General features: G+C 36.6%; 1 protein-coding gene across 2 annotated transcripts in view; it reads right to left on the bottom strand.

The window, feature by feature from the left end:
* Stxbp3 (syntaxin binding protein 3) overlaps positions 1–22211 on the bottom strand; it is a 55105-nt gene that overhangs the window by 19406 nt on the left and 13488 nt on the right. For both annotated transcript variants that reach the window (XM_005388834.2, XM_013516538.1), the window contains 8 exons: positions 21165–21241; positions 18224–18302; positions 15878–15978; positions 10589–10743; positions 8438–8528; positions 5137–5261; positions 1273–1368; positions 1094–1151 (listed from right to left, as the gene is read on the bottom strand). In XM_005388834.2, the coding sequence (XP_005388891.1) occupies positions 1094–1151; positions 1273–1368; positions 5137–5261; positions 8438–8528; positions 10589–10743; positions 15878–15978; positions 18224–18302; positions 21165–21241 (782 nt within the window). The remainder of the gene's footprint in view (positions 1–1093; positions 1152–1272; positions 1369–5136; positions 5262–8437; positions 8529–10588; positions 10744–15877; positions 15979–18223; positions 18303–21164; positions 21242–22211) is intronic.

Raw genomic sequence — 22211 nt, 5'->3', positions numbered from 1 at the left:
AAATATCATGTGTTGGTGAGAATAAAGAGCAATTAAACACTTATATGCTGCTCACAAGAATGTAAATCAGTTCAAACACTTTGTAAAGCTTCTGGCATTACCTACTAAAGATGCATGCAATCCTGCTCTGTAACCCAACAATTCTATTCTTAATATGCCCAGAAAGAATGCATGTGCCCATTACAAACCATGAACAAAAACATCCATAAGAAAGCAAAAAGGTGGACAGGCTATGGTACAGTCACATACTGCATTAAAAATGTTTTGATCAATCCCCGGTACCACAAAAAAAAATAATAATAAATAAATAAAAATGTTTTGATCAACAGTGGACCACATATATTATGGTAGCCCCATATGATCATAACATTTCATAATACTATGATAGTCTATGTAAACACATTCTATATAATAATGTTACCATGACAAAATCACCTAATGACATGCTTTTCAGAACATAGACTGTTGTTAGGTAACACGACTGTATATATGTAATGATATTACTACTACACGAAAATGACCCAAAAAAAGCCTACTGAAATATGCAATATTGGCAAAGCTTAAAAATTCCAACGCTGAGTGAAAGAGGTGAGCACATAGCACTAAGATTTGATTTATATGAAATTCAAGTACATGCAAAAGCAATATACAATGATAGAAATCAGAACAGAGTTCACTGACTGGGAAGGGATAAGAAGAAACTTTTTGGAATGAGGGAAATATTTTGCATCTTGATTTAGTTGGTTGTCCCGTAAGTGCAATTTATAGGCAAAAAAGCTATCCAGGATACATTTAAGATTTGTGTGCTTTACTTACATAAATTACACCTCAATATAAAAAATCCAAACAACATATTGGTGAAATGTGTGTGTTTTTAAAAGACTAAATGGTCTTTCTAAAACAAACTATAATGAAGCAAGACTGACAAAATGTTCCTAAATTTTGAAATGAGGTAATGGGTACATGGAAGTTGATTTTCTTTACTTCTGTGAATGTTAAGAATGTTTCAAAAATGGAAAGTCAAATATAATAAAAATTGGTGACAAAGTTTAAAATTCACCTGTACCATTATTTTGAAAATGAAGACTCTTACCTTTCCTTCTGTTGCTTTCTTTGTGGATGAAATTTCCTTCATAAGCTTTGGAATTTCTCTGTCAAATTGTGAAAGAATTCTTTAAGTGTAATTCTTTTAAAATAACTATTTTAAGGTTATAACATCTAACACTTAATACTTTAAAAATATGGGACAAAAATGGAAAAGGCTTCACGTACTCTAACACAACGGCGATATGCCGATGTCGGATCCTGACCCAGAGGTCGTCATCTTCTTCCAGGACGGCCTCCTTTTCTTTCCCATCTGCTTTATACCTACAAGCAGACAGATGTGTAAACCTTTTGGATTTCTTCCTCCAAAAGCACAAGAAACATTTTTACAATCAATAATTCTGAAAAAGAAACTGAAAAAAAAAAACAACAAAAACCCAGTAATTATGAAAAAGCAAAGTGATTCAAATTGACCCAGGTCTTAACAACACCTTTTTTTCCTTTGGCTGCAATGAGGGAAGACTGAATAGTCCCCAAAGAACAAAGAAGCACCAGAGATCAGCTAGAAGTCTGTTGCTATAAACCAGATGGAAAAAGTACACTGACTTGCACTAGTCTGGTTGTATTTTGAAAGTATATCTACAAAGATTTATGAATGAATCCAATGCTTTTGGACTTGATTGTCTGCAAGACACGAGAGGAGATGACTGAAATTTTGGGTCTGAATAAATTGTAAGACTGGAGCTGCTATTTACTAAGATGGAGAAGACTGTAATTGGAGCAACTCAAAGGAGGACACCCAGACCTCAGATTTGGACATACAAGTTTATAGTGCTCTTTAGACATTCCAAGTGGACATCTCCAGTGGATAGTTGGTATGAGTTTGAAGTTCAAGAAGGTTCAGAATAGACACATAAATGTGAGAGCCACATGCAGATAAACCTGGAAAGTGGATGCACTCCTGAGAAGCAGAGAGCACACATAAGTACAATGAAAGTCCGAACAGAGAATGAAGGACTCATGCATCCCCACGGGCTGTAATTTGCACATCTCACTGCCAAGTGGTTCCAAGCCACCCGTGCTACATGAATGACTGTCCTATCAGGTGGTATAAGCCTCACGATGGGACAGTCATGCATGTTCCATCAGTGGTTCAAGCTAGTGGGAACGTGTTAAGAAGGAACCATTAAGAACTGTCTTTTAGAGCTGGGCATGGTGGTGCACACCTGTAATCCCAGGATTTGGGAGGCTGTGGCGGGAAGACTGCTGAGAGTTCAAGGCCAGCCTGAACTGCATAGTGAAACTCTGCCTCAAAAAGACAAAAAAAAAAAAAAAATTGACTTTTAGATTCAGCAACACAGAAGTAACTGAAATACTTTACTTTTAGTACTGGATCATCTCATACTAAAAACTGTGATAGAGGACTGGGAGCTTAGGGAACTTGTGTATCCATCTAAGTTACCTCTGGATTTTTTTATTCAAGAAAGGGAGTATGGTTAATTTAATTTTTAAATTTTTAGTAAGTCTCTCACTCTCTTTTTTTCTCTTTTTTTTTGAAACAGGGTCTTGCTATGCAGTTCAGGCTGGCCATGAACTCACTGTGCAGTCCAGGCTGGTCTTGAACTTACAACAATCCTCCTGTCTCAGCCTCGGGAGTGCTGGGATTACAGGCATGCGCCACCACACCCAGCAAGTCAATCACACTTGAAACAATTAAACCTTGCTCTGCTTGCCAGCAAGCCTAGGGAGATGCATTTTTAAAACGCTAGGTTAGAAATGTTTAAAACTTTTATCTATAATCTAGAACAAAATTCTTTACTGTCTATCATTTATTAATTTTTTTCTATATCACTTGAGCAGTGCAGGTTTATATATCTAAAGGATAACAGAGATAAGCATCATTGTTTCTTTCTAAATGCAATGCTTAAAACAACTTTTATGTTAGAAAAACAGCGATATTGATGTCTCTATGTTAATTAACATGAGTATAAATAAAGAATAACTCAGAAATCAGAATACAAACAAAGTGCAGATAAAAATACAATACACAAAATTATTTTAACAATATTTGGTTTAAGAAATATTAAGTATCATACACTATCAAATGTTATGTTACCTTTTTAGAATTATTAAGCATAATTAAACATAACATTTCAGAAATTTTCATTTTTACTACTGTGCTCAAGCAATAAATCTTATCTTTCTGAAAAATGCCAATTTGGATTTAGTGATCATGATATTGTAAAACATTTCAGCCAGGTGTGGTGGTGCATGCCTGTAATCCCAGTGCTTGGGAGGCTCAGGCAGGAGGATGGTTGCGAGTTCAAGATCAGTCTGGGCTACAAAGTAAGCTCAAGGCCAGCCTGAACTGCACAGCAAGATCCTGCCTCAAAAAAACACCCCCCCAAAACCAAAACAACACAGAAAAAAACATTTCATTTATACATATACACCTAAACAGTATACAAAGATAAGTAAAATGGTTCTTTTATAGAAAACTATTTCATTTTTTCATGTAGCTTTTTATTTGACATTAGTTTTAAAGTAAATATATTTATATCAAGGTTAAATCAGTAAGTACCAAAATGGTAAATACAAGGGACTGAACTCAGGACCTTTGCCCTGTGCTCTGTCTCCAGACCTTTTTTAGAATTTTAAGACACTGTCTCACTAAGTCACTAAGCTGCCCAGGCTGGGTTTCAATCTGCAGTCCTCCAGCCTTAGCTTCTCAGAGTGCTGGATTATAGGCACGTGCTACTACACTGGCTAAATAAACTCTGCCAATTCTAACAGCTATCCTATTTTGCTTTCTAGTATCATAATCTTTTAAAATTGATTACACTGACAAGATACCTTTGTATGATTCAGAGTAAATACACTTTAACAATTCTGAATGTGGTTTCCATTTCAAAAATATAACAGAGGCCTGGTGTTTATTCTTAATGTAAGTGAAAAGTCCAAATTCTACCTATTTAAATGTAGCTCTGCTCTTGACTACTTAATGAGACAAACACATTCAAAAAAGCTCTAAAGCTCAGGCAGGGTTTGAACTTGGAATCTTCCTGCCTTAGCCACCCAGGGCGCCAGGATTACAGCCAGGTACTACCCCACCTGGCTCAACGTATGTTTTAATAATTACAGAAGAGAAAGATAAAACCTCTGAATAAAAAAGGGTACATGTCTTTCAGATTTATGATTCCTACATAAGCCATAAAATGATCATAATAAATATTATCCTGTTTGTACAGTCCCTTTATATATATCATTCAAGGTATACTTGTTTTTTTATTTCACTTATGAGTATGATCTCTAGTTGCATCCATTTACCTATAAAAGCCTCAAGTTTATCTTTTTTATAGCTGAGTAATACTCCATCGTATAAAAATACTACATCTTTTTTATCCATTCCTCAAGACTTACATGTGTAAACATGTTGTCTCCCTAGTGTAAGAATATGAAAGAGTAAATAAAACCCAAAACATACAATAGATAATATGAAAGGGAAAGAAACTGCAAAGGAAAGAACAACTGGGATGAGGGAAAGAAGAAAAAGAAAGTAATAAGGCTATATATGTGTGTGTGTGTACATATATATATATATATATATATATATATATATATATACATGTGCACATAGAAAGCTGGGATAACTGTACTGCTGATGTCTGATGGTTTATTGAAAGGAACAGTTAATGTTTTATCTTTTTTTTTTAATATATTTTGACCAATTTTGCGTGCTTGTATCTGGTAATCTGAGCAACTGACGTGAAGACAGCAGTATGCAATGTAACAACCATTGGTGAATTCCTACCATCTTGTCTAGTGAAACTCTGTATTGTCTCTAGTGTTTTTTTAAATTATTATTTTCTTATTCCCTTTAATGGCTTGATCAATCTTCCATTCTCACATTTGTTAATCTGAGCAACGTTGTTGAAGATAAAAATATGCAATATAACAACCACTGTTAATCCCTATCATTTGGTTTGAAACCCTCTATCATTTTTGATGTCCTTGCTTTGTTTTGTTTGTATTTTGCTATTGTTCTTTTTTTTAACTATTCTCTTTAAAATTGACAAAAAAACTTATACTTGCTTGTATGTGTCATTCTCAATTGGTAGTAGATCATACGCCATTGCCTGAAAGGTCAGTTCATGTAGGACAGTGGATACCGGATCAAAGCCACGGTCAATTATTAAGAGCTGGGAATGAGTTTTACCCTGGAATAACAAGGAAAAAATTACCTTAAGAAACTTCAATTTCTTTCTGTGAATACATTTTTAGTATCTTAGAAAAGCAGACTTTTCTTAAATTCTTATCTTTTTCCCCACCAAAAACACAACAAAGTAAACAGATCAAATGGTTAATTTCCTTAACGTGAAGCTATGTTAAAAGAGGAAAATCTGAATGGCACACCAAGGCAAAAGCCAAGACTATATAACTAAAAGCTTTCATAACTAGATGAAGAGGTCATAATTAATAATAATATTCAAACTTCCCCTTTTAAAAAGTAACATCTGGCTTGTATTAAGTCTATTTTGTTATGAATTAAGCTCCATTAACACTAAAACTGATATAAACTATAAACAGTAGGTACCACTTGAGCCCTCTATGTTAGATATTTAAAAATTTTTCATTAGTATTTGTAGTACATAATGTTTACGTTCGGAGTTGGTCCATGCCCATAACACATTTTAATTCCTTTTTTCATCTCCTTTCTCTCCCCTCCTTCCATCTTTTGATCTTCCCACTTGAGAAAGATCTCTACTTATTATTGATCTTTTATTGTGCTCTTTATTTATAACTGGTTTTCTTTTATTTATTTATTTTTGTCTTTTTGAGACACGGTTTGGCTATGCCGTTCATGCTCACCTTGAACTCACTTTGTAGCCCAGGTAGGCCTTAAACTCACAGCGATCCTCCTGCCACAGCTTCCTAAATTCTGGGATTACAGGCATGAGCCACTACACCCGGCTTAACTGGATTTCTCATATAAGAAGAACCATGGAACATTTAGGCTTCTGTGTGTGATTTACTTCACATAACATCATGGCCTCCAGGTACCTCAATTTCCCTAAAAATGACTCAAGTTTATCTTTCTTTATGACAGAGTAGTATGCCACAGTGCACATATACAATATTTACTTTATTCATTCATTTGCTGGTAAGACTATAGGCTGCTTCCAAAATTTAGCTCTTATGAATTGTGGCTGCTATAAACATGGGTATGCATGTATCTCTGTAATTAAATATTTTGCTATACAAGAAATACACACATAACTTCATTTAATATGTTATTATTTCAGGCTTCTTACAGCACCCTGTGAGGCAGATATTATATTTGATATTGAGGGCACTCAGGTTTGAAATTAAGTAATTAGCCCAGTCACACAGGTAGTAAGTGGCAGAATGGAATTTCAAACCTAAGTCTGCTTTACTTGAATACTTGTGTTTTTAATCTTGGTGATATTTTAAAAGACTATATCAATGTCAATTAAGATGAAAAATCATACTGAAAGCTCACAATATATGTGAACTATGAGTCTTCAGAAATGTAAACAGGAAAAAGATCATGCAATATAAGTGCTATATCAGAGCTTGGGACTTAATGACTATATGCAGGGAGAAGTACCTATTGGTCCTAAGTCAGAAAAGGCTTCAAAAAGGAGGTGACATTTTACCAGACCTTTGAATGCAAAATGGGTATCAAGCATTTGAAGGAGGTACAATTTCCCAGGTACAAAGAACAGAAGAGACAAGTTTGTTTTTTTGTAGAGCTTGTGGTTTGTCCCTTCAAATTGAGAAGGACTAAACAGATATTTACTAATATAATGACTGTGTGTCTCTTCCTTTCATTCATTTACTTGTACTTCACAAAAGAGACCAGAACAACAGCTTTCATTACACCTCCAAACCAACAATGGTTAACTTTTAAAGTAACATAACATCTAAACTACTATCAATTATTCAGTGCAGTTTCTTTTTTCTTTTTATTCCAGTGAAGTTTTCTAATGAAAACTTTGCCTCTTCTCTATACCTCTATCCAAAGAAACCTGTTACCTATGCAATAAACTCCCTCGTTTATTATAATTCTTACAAAATTTTATTAGTATATTTTCAGTACACAGTGATTCATCATACAGTCAAGGTATATGTACATAACACATCTTAATTCTATTCCTTCTTCCCTCTCTCCCTCCATCCCTAGGTCTCTTTTCCATTTGCAAAAGATTGTCTTCCTGATTCCTATTACCATATGTTAATTTGCTCTTTATTTATATTCTGGGTTTCTCATATAAGAAAAAACATACAGCATTTAAGCTTGTGTATCTGATGTGCAGGGGCCATGCTAATCTCTGTATCGCTCTAATTTTAGTGTATGTGCTGATGAAGCGAGCTCTGTGTTATGGTAGTTCTTGAAGCTCAAGGGCCTCCTCCTCCAAGGCACCTTCCAGGCTCCAGTTTACGTTATCACTGTACTTCATATATTCTCTCTCTGCACTTGTATAGCACTGCAGTTGGCAGCTGCTTTTTCTGAACTACGGACACTTCCCTTCTTTCATTCTCCAGCTGTTACAGTACGGCTTCCCAGTCCTCTGGTGCCATCTATCAGCATCCTCAGGCTCGCTCTTCTCTAGCCACACCTACAAGCTGGTATTCCCCAGTTCAGCCTTAGTCTCCAATTACATCATATTATCTTCATAAAATGGTAACAACAGCCATCATTTATTAAGCTCCTATATAAAGGTACTTATGATTTCATCTATATTTACAGGTGGAAAAAACTCAAGGTCGCAGCTAGTAACAGCAGGAAGTCCAACATTTATTAAATATTAACTCAATGGAAAGGATTATTCTAAGGACTTTATACATAGTAACTCATTTAACCCTCTCAATAACTTATAAAACAGGCATTCTCTTACCATCTCCATTTTATACAAAGGAAAATTTAGGTGTAACTCATACAATTTGCCCAAATTAATATAACTATGAATTACACGGCAGAGCTAAGACATGGACACAGTGCTTACATCTTCCCCTCTAGACTATACTGTCTACGAAGTTTTCATTAATGTCTATGTTAATGGCTCTCAAATCAGTATTGGAGGTTTATGTTAATGAGTCCCACATCAATACTAAAAAAAAAAAAAAAAATCAATAAATTGCTTTAGCTTCTAAAGAAATAATACAGACTTTATTTACTTTTGTCATTTTGAGACAGGGTTTCGCTACGCAGTTCAGGCTGGTCTTGAGCTCACTCTGTAGCCCAGGCTGGCCTTGAACTCACAACAATCCTCTTGCCTCAGCCTCCCAAGTGCTGGGATTACAGGCGTGCGCCAACACACCCGGTAATACAGACTTTCTGTACAGTCATTATTTGCCTTTTATGTATTACCTTTATTAGGCTCTTTTCATCAATCTTGTAGTATTCTTCAAGTTTTTTTTCAACCAGCTGTGCAAGCTTACTGGCATTATCTAGAGGCTTACTAAAAATGGAAAATACATTTAAACAGTTATCTTTCTTTCAACATCATGAAGTTGAATTCTAAGGCTAAACCACACAACTTATTTGTAAATGAAATTTTAAAAAATTTTAATTTGTATTAGTACATGTTTACAATACACATGATTACATGGGGAGTAGGTACATGTACATAACCTATTTTAATTCTTTATTCATCTCTCCCCCACACCCTCCATCTTGGTTCCCTTCCCCATCTTCCTGCTTCCTATTATATATCTTTTATTTTGTTCTTCATTTATACTTCGGGTTTCTCATATTAGAGAAAGCATGTGATCTTTAAGCTTGTGTGTCTGATTTATTTCACTTTAACACTATGGTCCCAAAGTGCATCCATTTTCCTACAAATCAAATTCACCCTTCTTTAACGGCAGAGTAGTACTCCATTATGTATAAATACAACATCTGCTTTACCCATTCATCTGTTGATGAACATATAGGCTGCTTCCAAGATTTAGCTATGGTGAGCTGTGCTGCTACAAACATGGGTATGCATGGATCACTGTAACGCGATGTCTTTAACTCTCTTTCAGGGGGGTCTACAGATTTTCTTTTCATTTTGCTCTTATTTATTATTAGTACATATCTGCAGTAGCTAATGGTTACACTCCTTACGGGGCGTTGGTACATGTACATAACACATCTGAATTCTCTTTTTATTCTCTTTTCCTTCCCCCTCCTCCTTCCATCTCTTGGATCCTTTCCTATCTGAAAAAGATCTAGCTTCCTACTTTCTACTATCTGTCTTACATTGGGCTCTTTATTTGTACTTTGGGTTTTTCAGATAAAAAGTATCATGCGATATTTAAGCTTATGTCAGGTTTATTTCACTTAAATTATGGTTTCACGATGCGTTCATTTTCCTGACTGAAATGACTGAAATTTATTCTTTATGGCAGAGTAGGACCCCATTGTGTGTAAATACCATGTTTTGTTTACCCATTCATTTGCTGATGGACATATAGGCTGCTTCCAAGATTTAGCTATTATGTATTGTGGCTGCTACAAACATGGGTATGCATGTCTCGCTGTACTAGGATGTCTTTAACTCATTTGGGAAGATACCTAGAAGGCAAGTAGTTGGGTCACATGGAATTTCTAGTTCTAGATTTTGAGGAATCACCATCCCAATTTCCCAGTGGTTAATTAGTTTACATTCCCACCAACCAATGTTTTCTCTGCAGCCTCATCAGCATTTGTTATTTGATTTCTTGATGACGGCCATTTTTTCTGGGGTAAGACGGAATCTCAGAGTTCAAGTTGCTGACGAGATGCCCTTAAGGTTCTAGTTTTTTATCCCGGTTAGGTTAAGTGGGTATTCATTTTGGAAGAAACTATTAAACCATGTACTATAATTAGTGAACTTTACAGTAAACTCATTTGCAAAAAAAACCAAGTAAGGTATGTAGTATGAAAGTTAAACTACACTTTTTTTTAAAAAAAAAAATCCTACTGCTTCTTGGTCTTCTGACTAAGATCAAGTGTAAAAAAAATGCTAAATTGAGTAAGAATGGCCGCTGAATTGCTGGGCAGGGTGGTACATACCCGTAGTCCCAGCACTTGGGGAGGGAGAGGCAAGAAGACTGCCAAGAGTTTCGGGCCAGCCTGGGCTACACGGTGAGTTCAAGGCCAGCCTAACAAGACTCTGTCTCAAAAAAAAAAAGAAAAGGAAAAAGAATGGCCCCAGATACTTAGACTCTCTAAGAAGTATCCAGATAATTTAAAATTGGTGGAAATGTAAGACAAGATAGAAAGTCCAAGACTGTATTCTCTACACAACAGAGACACTTCCTCTAAGCATTCCTTAAACTGATTAAAAAAAACCCAAACTATCTGAATGCTATCACATTTAAGCTCGGTAATTTAGCAACAGAAGCATTTAGTTAATCTGAAATTTAAGCCTTAATTTTAAATCTCCTATACAGAGAGCAACACAATTGTAGGAGGAAAGTGTATTTTACAAGTCAACACAAAAAAGCACAGAGGTATCACTGCCTGTATACTAGACGCACTGTTGTGTCTTACCTTTTATATCTTACTCCAGGATTTTCATCCAGAGTAGCACATACTGTAACTATCTGCTCAGCCATTGCTTCCATGATGGCATCTTTTCCACTGGTATTCCCAGGGACTGGACTATAGCAGTAATAGAATGCATCTGGTACATTAAGAGTATATACCTAAGTTAGGCCAAAAAAAGTCACTGTCAATCTAGAGAACTAATTTAAAAAATATACCTAATAATATGCAGCTATGATTTGAGACATTAAAGGAAAAGTACTTGCACTAACCATGCTATTTCCTGAAATAACTATGTTTTTACCTTAACCAAATCGCTTTCTCTGCCATCTTGACTTCACCTTTATTCCTTTTCTCACTCTCCTTTCCTGTTTAGTCTACCTCTCTCCTTCAATTCTTGTGTCATATACAGATTGCACTGTTTGCTTTTCACTTACCTGTGCAACAGATGAAGGAATCTGAGGTAGTCAAACTAAAATAAAAATCTAACACTTGGCATAAATACAACAAAGCCAAACTGGCTTAGAGCATCAAAGGATAACCTAGAAATTGATCACAGTTGATACATATTTTCAATTCTTTAGCCTAGACACTTCATGTCCTTAAAGATATATTTCTCAAAATGATACATCATTATCTCAGACACAAGTCTTAACCATAAATACAATGAAGGCTACCAACACATCTTTGTTCATTCAGTCAACTAACAAAAGAATTCACTTACATGCAAAGAACTGGGCTAGCGGCTTTTGTTACTCTGTTAGCTGAAGGATACAAAAGCAGCAGCTCACTGACTGGTGCTGAGAGTTCCCTATTAAACTAAGTTTTGGGTTTTAAAAGTAGTAGTAATCCCTCTCATCCTAGAATAACATACTGGGTATAAGAGTACGGCAGTAATAAATATCATAGTTTAAGTAATGAATTATGAATAAACTTCTTTGCATTTCCTTTCACACAAACTCATTCATTTCTTTGAACATAACCTATCATCAACAGCAGCAGCAGTCTGAACACAGGCTGAGAATTAGCTGTGGCAAATTCACTTATCTCTGTGCTGCTCAAAGGCAAGGTTGCTGTATTAATTACCAAGAAGTACCCTATACCTCTCTCACAGTATACTATTCCACTGCTGTAAATAATACTATTTGTTCTAATATATTTACTGCTCCTCCTTACAAGGCTTTTCCCTATGGGACTTTACTTCCCACCCATATCAGTAGGTCACAGGAATATGTATAGAAGAGACATGTGCTACTTATACACGAGGATTCAAGAAATACTGTGTAGGGCCGGGGGTATAGTTCAGTACTAGAATACTTGCTTAGCATATAAAGGCCCTGGGTTTGATTCCCAGTACCCCTGTTATGGCTTATATCTAGATATCATCCCAAAGCCTCAGGCAGTCATAGGTAGGAGGATTTCAGAGGTGGCTAAATCCAGGGTGTGTAATGCTGGGGTCAGGGATGTGACACTGGGATTGATTTCACAGTGTGATGCTAGGTTAAGGGTGTGAGTGCTATCCACCTAAGGGTGGGGAGCCTTGATAAAATACAAGAGACAGAGAGAGGGCTGTTGCTTATTGCTTGTTACTTGCTGCTTGCTGCCTTCTGCCATCTGCCTGCTACAAACTCTCCTCTGTGATGCCCCTTTTCCATGCCACTCTCTGCCTTGGAGCCAGCCAACTATGGACTGAAAGCTCGATTAAACTCTGAGGCAAACAAATCTTTCCTACTCCTGATTTTCAGTGTCAGGCATTTTGTTTCAGCTATGAGAAAAGTAACCAAGACAACCCCCATACTGCAAACAAAACAAAACAAAACCCACCACTACCACCACCACAACACCATTGTGTGGTTCCAACATTTTCTTTTCCCTCTGCTCTGTCCCAGACTACTCCTTTGGCTTCAGCCCCAGAATGGAGACAAATGTATAACAAAATCCCAGCCAAATCACAACAGATAACATGAACAGGAAATACAAACACTTGTTACAAATACATTAAGATTGGGGGGGGGGGCGGTCTTAGAAGTTTAAACTAATCTAAGTCATCTAGTATTTCCATGCATTCTATACTGCATTTCTTCCCTTTCCTTCCCTCTCCTCATCCTCTCCACTTTATATCACCACCGTTAAAAGTGGTGCATGTAGACTGCTACCATATTTCTCCATCTTTATGACCCACAATTAGCTCCTTAAATACAGACACTCCCCCTACACACATTCCCTCTCCTCCTCATGCTAAGCTATAGCTAGCTTCACTCTATCTCTACCTAGATTCCTTTCAGTACTCTCCTTAATATTTGGGAATGCTTTCCATCTATTTGCCTTAACGTACACGTGGTAACATTACTTACCTTAAACCCTCTCAAAGACCCTTTCAAAGGGGGGAGAGATCTTTCTTTAATCTTTTGACTTATGAAATCACAAGGAATGAGTCAGTCTTCTTCCTTTCCATTTAACATCTAAATATGTTAAGTGTCCAATTTTGCTTCTTTGAAACACTAGCATCGCCGACTATCAATATCTCCCTAGTGATTTTTTTTGGGGGGGGGGGTACCAGAAATCGAACTCAGGACCTCGCACTTGCCAGGCAGGCGCTGTGCCATATCCCTGGCCCCTCCCCAGTGATTCTTGATTGCTAGAACTCTTAATTTTCTTTTAAGACTTTAGGACCAGCTCCATGGTTTTTTTTATACCAGCTCTTTTTTCTTGCCATTATTCTTGGCTGGATCTGAAGCCTGCTACATACACTGCCAACCTGTCTACTGAGCCCTTATCTGTCACTCACTCCTTGTGACTCACATTCTTGCTGCTCTGCTATACTCTTCTGCTTCTGTGTCTTTGCATTTCAATTCTTACTTCCTGGCATGTTCTTGCCTTCTTCATTACTACCTTAGGAAATTCTATCCATTCTTTAACGTTTTCCCATCTCCTAGTAAGAATTAATTTCTTTTTGCGGCAGACTGTGTGATGCCTCAACAAAAATATAAGCGCATTATTTTTCAGTAACTGTACTCCAATTCATTGGATGAACAGACATATTATGCACAGCTAGAAGAATACATTTCCCAGTTTCCCATGCAGTTAGGTGTAGTTATGGGACTAATTTTAGCTAATAAAATATAAATTAAAATTCTTCATTCTTTCACTCTTTCATCTTGCTACTTCAATTGAAAAAGTATAATAATTCTACAGTCATCTTGGCTCAGACGGGCCTTGCCTAGAAGACTAGGCTCCTGACAATTTTGGAACACACGTATTAAGAGTTACAAAGCCTATTTCCTGACTTGTTTTACATTAGCAAGAAATAAATTTTTTTCTTTAAATTTTGTAACTGCTGGGCCTGGTGGCACAGGCCTGTAATCCTAGCACTCAGGAGGCTGAGCCAGGATTGGGTGAGCTCAAGGCCAGCCTGGTCTACAGAGTGAGTTCAAGTCAGCCTGAAATGCTTAGTAAAACCCTGTCTCAAAAAGACAAAAAAGGAGCTGGGGATGAAGCTCAGTGGCACACAGCCTGCCTGGCAAGTGCGAAGTCCTGCGTTGGATTGCTAGCACCAAAAAGAAAATTTGTAACTGAAAATTTGTATTTTTCTGTTGTATGCAGTTGAATCTAATCCTCATTAATACTGTTTTTCAAGATGTGTAAACACACTGTTTCTCTTTTATAGTATTTAAACGAGGGTAGGGCATCATTCCACAGTAGACTACTTTGAATATAGCAATGTCCACTGGATATGATCTTGATAAATGGTCATGTAGCCTTCTGCTGAAAGTTCAAAATAGTATTTCATTTCTGTGTTCACTTGCAAACAAAAATCCAACATATTCTCATTGTAATTTCTCCAAAACAGTTAATTTGTAAAGTAAACTTTCTTAGGATGTTTATCAAGGAAATAAAGAGAAAAAAACTTAGGGAAAAAGCAAACAAGTAGGACCTTAAATGGTTACAATGTTTCAGAGATGGGTAAGTGAAAATTTTCAGAGATTTCTCTACATACAGTTCTCAAAGAGAAGTCACTCATCAAATTAGTCAGCTATCTACACAAATGCTCCCAATTACAGCAATTACATAATTTCATTGAATTCTGTTTTGTTTTGTTTTGTTTTGTTTTTGTACCGGGAATCAAACTCAGGACCTTGCGCTTGAGAGGCAGACACTGTGCCACTGAGCCATATCCCTGGCTTTTCATTGAATTCTGGAACTAAAACTGTACTGACTTGCTGCAAAGCAAGATGCTTCAAAAATGTAACATTAATCATATTATTGCTTTTTATCCCACACAATGTTAGAAAGTCCATCTTTATACATATTATATTTATATAACATAGTAAAAGAATAAATCTAAAGGAAACTTTTGGGAAATAGCTTCATTTGAGATAACTTTTAAAGTTATCTCAAATTTTACAATTTTGGATGGATTAGTTTTTTTTTCTAAAAACATAAAAGAGAAATCCCTTACATGGGATCTTTCCATCCCCAAAATATTAGCCTCAAAGTTCCAAACAATGCTGAACTATTTCAATTCTAAAAAATACTAGAATCCAAACACAGAGTATAAAGCACAACACATCTGGACAGTTCACTAGTTGTGCGATTTGGGATAAGTTACTTAACACCTTTGATTTCCAATATTTAAAACAGAGACAGGGCCAGGGATAGAGCTCAGCAGCACAATACCTGCCTGGCAAGCACAAGGTCGTGAGTTTGATTCCCGGTACCAAAAAAAAAATAAAAAAATAAAAAAGAAACAGACACAGAGAAACTATTTATAGGACTCTAGTAAGGGTTGAATAAAGGGCCACATTCATGTAAATCACCCAAGAAAGTATCTAACACACAATTTATTATAATCATAGTGATTACTGCTATTATCATCAACGGTTTCAAAGACAAAACATGAAAATCTTTCAACTTATAGATTAAAATAATTTATATATTAAAAGGTTATTAAAGAACATGTTTTAACATCATAAATGGTTACAAAAGCTATATAAAACTATTTTTAACACCATCTAACAAAAATTATGCACAAAAATCTCTTGATTTCATAATCTAGTAGTACTCTAATTTGACATATACAGGACTTAGTGGCAGATAGGAAATTTCAGCTCATTATTAAAGTTATATTCCAATATTTTGCTCATGTTTCTCTCTTATCGTGGAGAATGTTTATTTGTGGTAACATACAAAATCTACCAAATACATATAAAACAATCTAGGATATGCCTTACTAACAAGTGCATAAAACCAAATTTGAAAATCCATTATGAACTAAAATTAAAAGTAAAATAGTACCTGAGATTCATGTGGAATGAAAGAAATATTTATTTCTTTACATCTTCTTACTGACTTGGAGCAAGATGTCTTAATTTTGTTGAAGAGACTATCAGGACAAACTGGTAAGGGAAAAAAGAAGTATGTAATTATGTAAATCTCCCAATATGCAAGAATACTTTTAATATATAATTACTGGCTTTCATAAAGTTAATTTACTAAGAGGCCAGAGATAAATATATATTGTACTTTGGGTTATGAACTGATAGATTCAAATCAAAAGAGCTGTAAAGGAAATTTCATTTTCCCCATTTACATCCACCATAACCTCAAGTATATTTTCCTCAGAGATCTGCTAACTTAACAAACTGAAATTGTTAGAAAGGAAATCATATCCAAACTCATGATTTAATAAACTGGAGCACTTTCACAATTTCTTAAAACTCTATACTACTTTTCCAGGTCTTTCGTTAAGTAATCTACCATATCATACCAACTGCTCACTATTCCCTGAATAATGGAACCTTTTCTAATATTAAAAAATTCTGACTCTAAACTGGTAGGATGTAGAACTTAGAGCCTGGGTTTTCTCCTCCTTCACATAAGTGTTTCTAGTTCCATTAGCTGCATCCTGGAGTACCAGCTATTAACTGTTAAGGCTGACACGAATTCAACGACTGGCTCCTAATGTCATTTGACATGATGTTCCTTAGTCTCAAGATTCCTTAAATGAGAAGAGATTTCACATTCATTACATCTATCAATTCCACAAACACAAAGTGCTGTACAATGTTCTTAAATGCCAAATACGTATGGTATGACTTTTTTAGTCATAAAAAAGTGCAGACTATTATTAGGCATAAGATAAATAAGCAGGGAAAATAATATACTACTTGGAGTGAGGAGTTTAGTATCAGAGACCAAGACTTAGATACATAGTATATTATGTTGAAATACAGTTATATAATGCATTATAACCTAAACAGAGTTATGTCTCTGGACATCTCTGCTTCTTTAAGTTAGCTTTTGTTTGAACACACTGCATGTTAAGAGAAATATGATAGATTTTCTTATGTAAGTATGTATTTATTTATTGTCTTTTTGAAACAGGGTCTTTCCATGCAGTTTAGGCTGGCCTTGAGCTAACTTTGTAGCCCAAGCTGGTCTCAAACTCACAACGATCCTCCTGCCTCAGCCTCCAGAGTACTGGGATTACAGGCATGCGCCACCATGCCTGGCTCTCAAAATAAGTCTTACGGCAAGATAGCATATTTTGAGGTTGTACAGCCTGATCTCCTTCCACTGGCTCCTCCTACTTTTTTTTTTTTTGAGACAGGGTCTCATTTCTTGATTTGTAGTTCAGACTGGCCTTGAATTCACCATGTAGCCCAGGCTGGCCTTGAATTCAGAGTGATCCTCCTACCTTGGCCTCCCAAGTGCTGGGATTACAGGCATGTGCCAACACACCTGGCCTTTTTTGTTTTTTAAGACAGGGTCTTGCTATGTAGTACAGGCTGGCCTTGAACTCAACTATGTACCTCAGGTTGGCACTGGACTTGCTGTGATCCTCCTGCCTCAGCCTCTTAAGCACTGAGATTACAGGCATGATCCACACATCTGGCTCCTGTAAATTTTTTGATGATCCTCCAATTTTTTTCCTTCAATGTTAGGCTTATCTGGTGTGAATGATATTTCTATGTGACAGCCCCAGGGTCCCCAAGTCAGAGGCAGGGGAGGTGGGAGAAGTCGGAAATGGAAACTGATTTTCTCCTTTAATATTTGCCAAATGGATGGCTGTTTTCTTTAGTGCCTTCCAAAAGGCTCTAATTTTAATTTTAATCGAATGCTCAATTGAAACTTTGATTAAAAATAATTCCTTTGATTAAAATTAATAATAATTCCTATTAATTTGATTAATAATAATAATTCCTAGGGGCTGGGGATTTAGCTCAGCGGCACAGCGCCTGCCTGGCAAGCGCAAGGTCGTGAATTCGATTCCCAGTACCGGAAAAAAACAAAACAAAACAAAAAAATAGTAATAGTAATAATCATAATAATTCCTGCATCTAACATGGAATTTAAGGGTTAGCCCTCTCTACCATTTGCCCACCCCATGTATTAGAAAAAGCTACTGTCTTTTGAAACTAGTTGGGACAGGTTTCCTTTCATTTCTACCACCATAACGTAAATTAAGATATATATAACCTTACATTTTAAGATTCTTTCTAACCTAACTCTTTCTAATTAACAAATGATAAATACAAAACCACTAATCCTCAGATAATATTAGAATAAAAATAGATAATTTATAGATAATATGATTTTAAACTTTAAACTTGAAATAGTAACTTTTAAAAAGAAACTTACAGTCAGTGAAGTATATATATGCAGCTTTATATTTGTTCTCTGATTTACTTGCAAAATCTCTCAAGAAACAATCTATAGACTTAAAAAAGGTTAAATGTTAATATACTTTTAAAAAATACTAGTTGAAATATGCTAGCTTTTGAAATAATTAAAATAATTTTATGTCAATGATAAAATAAAACCTTACTGGCTAGAAGCTTAATTTATAAACCATGTTTAACAGTGCCAAGATATCGAAAGTATCATCTACATGAATAATAAACCACCAGGATTTTTGACTGGGGAACTATTAAAGAGAATGACCACAAAGTAGGAGCTAAAACTGTCCAGGGATTAGAATGAAAGACCCAAAGCTTGCTGGATGACTTCAGGGACGAAAAGCAGGTAATACAGGGGTAGCACATGCTTCAGCCTGGCAGTTTTGAAAAGAAAGAACCACCTGGATGCAGAAATAAAGAACAATGACTTTAATTATTAGCTCTCCTCCATGTGGTCCTTTCTCTCCTTCTGGAAATCTTTGAACTATATTTCTGTGAGATCACAGGGCTCTATCTTACAAGCCTCTTATCTTTCTCTCCAAGATTTTGATGATTTTCATTTTTTTTCTTTTTACTTTGAGAGATACTCCATTTTGATTTTCTGGGACACTAATTCAAATGTAAATGGTAATTAGCCTCTCCTTCAATTAATTAAGCAATCACACCACGTGCTTTAAAAACTGCTTCTGGTGCCTCACTAGACTCTCCTTATGCGTACTATTTTTCTGTCCAGGCTGGCATTCTCTTTAAGCAGTTCTGTTTTGCTAGCTCCGTGTTTTCTTCACTTTGCCGACCTTCCTCTGACAGTGGGACCTACGGAACTGTGCGGATGCTTTCTTTGCCAACTCACTTGAAGCTTAGGCTCAGACGCTGTATCTGCAACAGGCAGCTCCGTGACAGGTTTCTCTTCGAGGGCAAAGCTACCAATGCAAACAAAACACTAGGGCCTTTTTGAGACATCAATTGATCCCTCCTCTGGAGTTCACAGATTTCTTTTAGCAAATGTTTCCTGCATCTGTTGCTATATGATCCCTGTCTGGGAACTCTGATGATGTTCTCCAGGTGCTCTCCTAACCCGGGAGGATACAAATCTCACACCCTGTTTCTTCACAGTGCTCCTAGGGACCCCGAAGCCTCACCCGCACATAGGACCAGCAGGCAACTGATTCAGGACAGGAAGAGACAGCCGACTGGGTTGTCTTCATAAGGGGGTCACACTCAGCACCATTTTCTTTGAAGCCTTTGCTCCTTTACGGGGCATCTCATTTTTTTGTTTGTTTGTTTTTGTTTTTTTTCCGGTACCAGGAATTGAACTCATGACCTTGTGCTTGCCAGGCAGGCACTGTGCCGCTGAGCTAAATCCCCAACCCCATTTGCTCCTTTACTGAATACATGATTTTGTCCAGCTTTTAGATATGGTAGCATATGGCACTTTCTGCTCCATTACCCACTGATAGCTAGAATAGCTAAAATATGATATATATGTGCATAAATATATATTATCTATATAAAATCCTTATGCCAATTTGCTAGGTGAAGAATGGTGCTTTTCCCTTGTATTTTTTCCAATCAGGAATTTTCCCTTATGGAATTATATCATGGATAAGGTATAAAATGCCATGAAAACCCAGTCTTGGCTACAGCAGCTAATATGTACAGACTACATAGTGAATATTTGGGTTTTTCCCTACTGTTGCTAGAATCAGAGGTAAAATTAAACTGAGATTGCCAGATTAACACTCTCGATAAGAATGACCAAGAGAAGGGATTAGAAAATGCACTCTCAGATATTTATACAGACTAAAGGAATCTGATGCTTTATTTGGGTCTCAAATGGGATGTGCTAAGTAACAGATTATAAACTGTAACACATTATAAACTGAAGACATTCCTTTGACATGAAAACACACACACACATATATATATCCACATGCACATATATATACATACATGTACACTAACGAAATCGCTAAGATAAAGGATCAAGGCTATTTCTTTTAACTCCTTTTTTTCCCCGGTGGTACTGGAGATTAATGCAGGGCTTCAAGCATGGTAGGACAGGACTCTACCACTGAGCTACATCAGTAGCCCCTTTAAAAACTTTTATTTGAAGTAAGGTCCTGCTAAATTTCCCAGGCTGGCCTTAAACTTGTGATGCTTCTACGTCAGCTTCCTAAAGAGCTGGGATTCCAAGCATGTACTACCACACCAAGTTATCTACATTCCATCTCTGCAAAAATTATGGTTCAGTAGGAATTATGTGAATAACAAATTATGAAAATAAACTATCATTTTATTTTTTGTGTTTTTATTTTTTTCTTGTCTTTTCGAGATAGGATCTCACTATGCAGTTCAGGCTGGCCTTGAGCTCACTTTGTAGCCCACGTTGGTCTCAAACTCGCAAGGATCCTCCTGCCTCAGCCTCCTGAGTGCTGGGATTACAGGTGTGCACCACCACATCCAGCTCTTAAACTATCATTTTATACAACTAAACTTTGCTTTCATATATGGGAGAGAAAGGAAGTCTTTCATTTATACATTCTCTTTGGAAAAGTGTATGTAAAACAATTTTCTACCAGAAAAATCTTTCCTAAACAAAACAGTTTATGGCAGTATTTTTCTAATAAAAGGTATTTTATAATATTGAATTTTCTATTATCACATCACAGCAGTGGTGAAAAAAAATGAAAAATCTGCTTGAGGGGGCGCTGAGCTCAGAGGCTAGCACATGCTAAACATGCCCTTTACCAGTGAGTTTTACCCCAGCTCAAACACTCACTTTTTAAAGATTCAAACTACCTCTGTCTGTCTCAGCATGAGTTAGTTATACACAACAGTGGGTCTTGTTTTGGCATATTCATGCATACAACATATTTTGATCATGTTTACCCTGTAATACTCACTTTTGATGTTGGAGAAATAAAATAAAGAGCTTTCATTTGTCTGACAGGTTCACGATTCTTATAAATATTCTCCACAACTAACAAAAGAAAAGGCGAGTCATTTTATATAACCAAATATTACACACTTGAACAAGATCATTAAATAAACTCTACTTTCTATTTACAATAACAAAAAAAATATCTACATACTGGGTTTTCATTTTGTTTTCACTTGATAAATTAAAAAATGCTGAAAATATGAAGCTAAATTCTAGGCCAAACTGTATTCTCACGGTGAGAAAAGAAGAGGAAGCAGTCATTTCCTAGGTAGGTAAGTTTACCAAGATAAGAATCTATGTGCCATGAAGAAACCCCAAAAACGTATTAAAAATTAAAATATGTAATTCTTTAAAAATTATTCTACAACAGCAGATATGACACCAATTATACCACAACAATACTGTGAGTGTTTCAAAAATGAAGACACTGAGGTTTAAAGGAGCTGAGTAACTTGCTTAATCACACGAGAAAGTACAACAGGCAGGCTTCTAACCCAGACGTAAGACCAGCGTGAAACTCTTTCTCTTTTTTTTGAGACAGGGTCTTGCTCTGTCGTTCAGGCTGGCCTTGTACTCTTGGTGATCCTCCTGCCACACGGTGCTGGGGTTATAGGCACGCGCCACCACACCCGGCCTTGGAAGGTGTATATTTGACCCTTGTTCCTCCCTTCTCTGATGCTGGGTGCCACGGACTGAGCAGCTGTCCTCGGCTGGGCCCTCTCCCCACGCCATTCTGCCTTGTAGCCAACCATGGGCTAAATCCTCTGAAAACCGCGAGCCAAAAGAAATCTCCCCCCAAGTTGTGGGAACACAAAGGTACTCCGTCCTACCAACAGTAAAGTGACTAGGATGCTTATCCATGAGCTGTGATCGTTTAAATTTTTAAGAATTACATTGCCAGGCGTGGTGGTGCACGCCTGTAACCCCAGCACTCGGGAGGCTGAGACAGGAGGATTGTTGCGAGTTCAAGGCCAGCCTGGGCTACAAAGTGAGCTCAAGGCCAGCCTGA

The sequence above is a fragment of the Chinchilla lanigera genome, unplaced genomic scaffold (assembly GCF_000276665.1).
Source record: "Chinchilla lanigera isolate Chin_1 unplaced genomic scaffold, ChiLan1.0 scaffold00034, whole genome shotgun sequence".
Lineage (NCBI taxonomy): Eukaryota > Metazoa > Chordata > Mammalia > Rodentia > Chinchillidae > Chinchilla > Chinchilla lanigera.
Note: the sequence above shows the minus strand (reverse complement) of the source record. Positions and strands in the feature narration are given on the sequence as shown.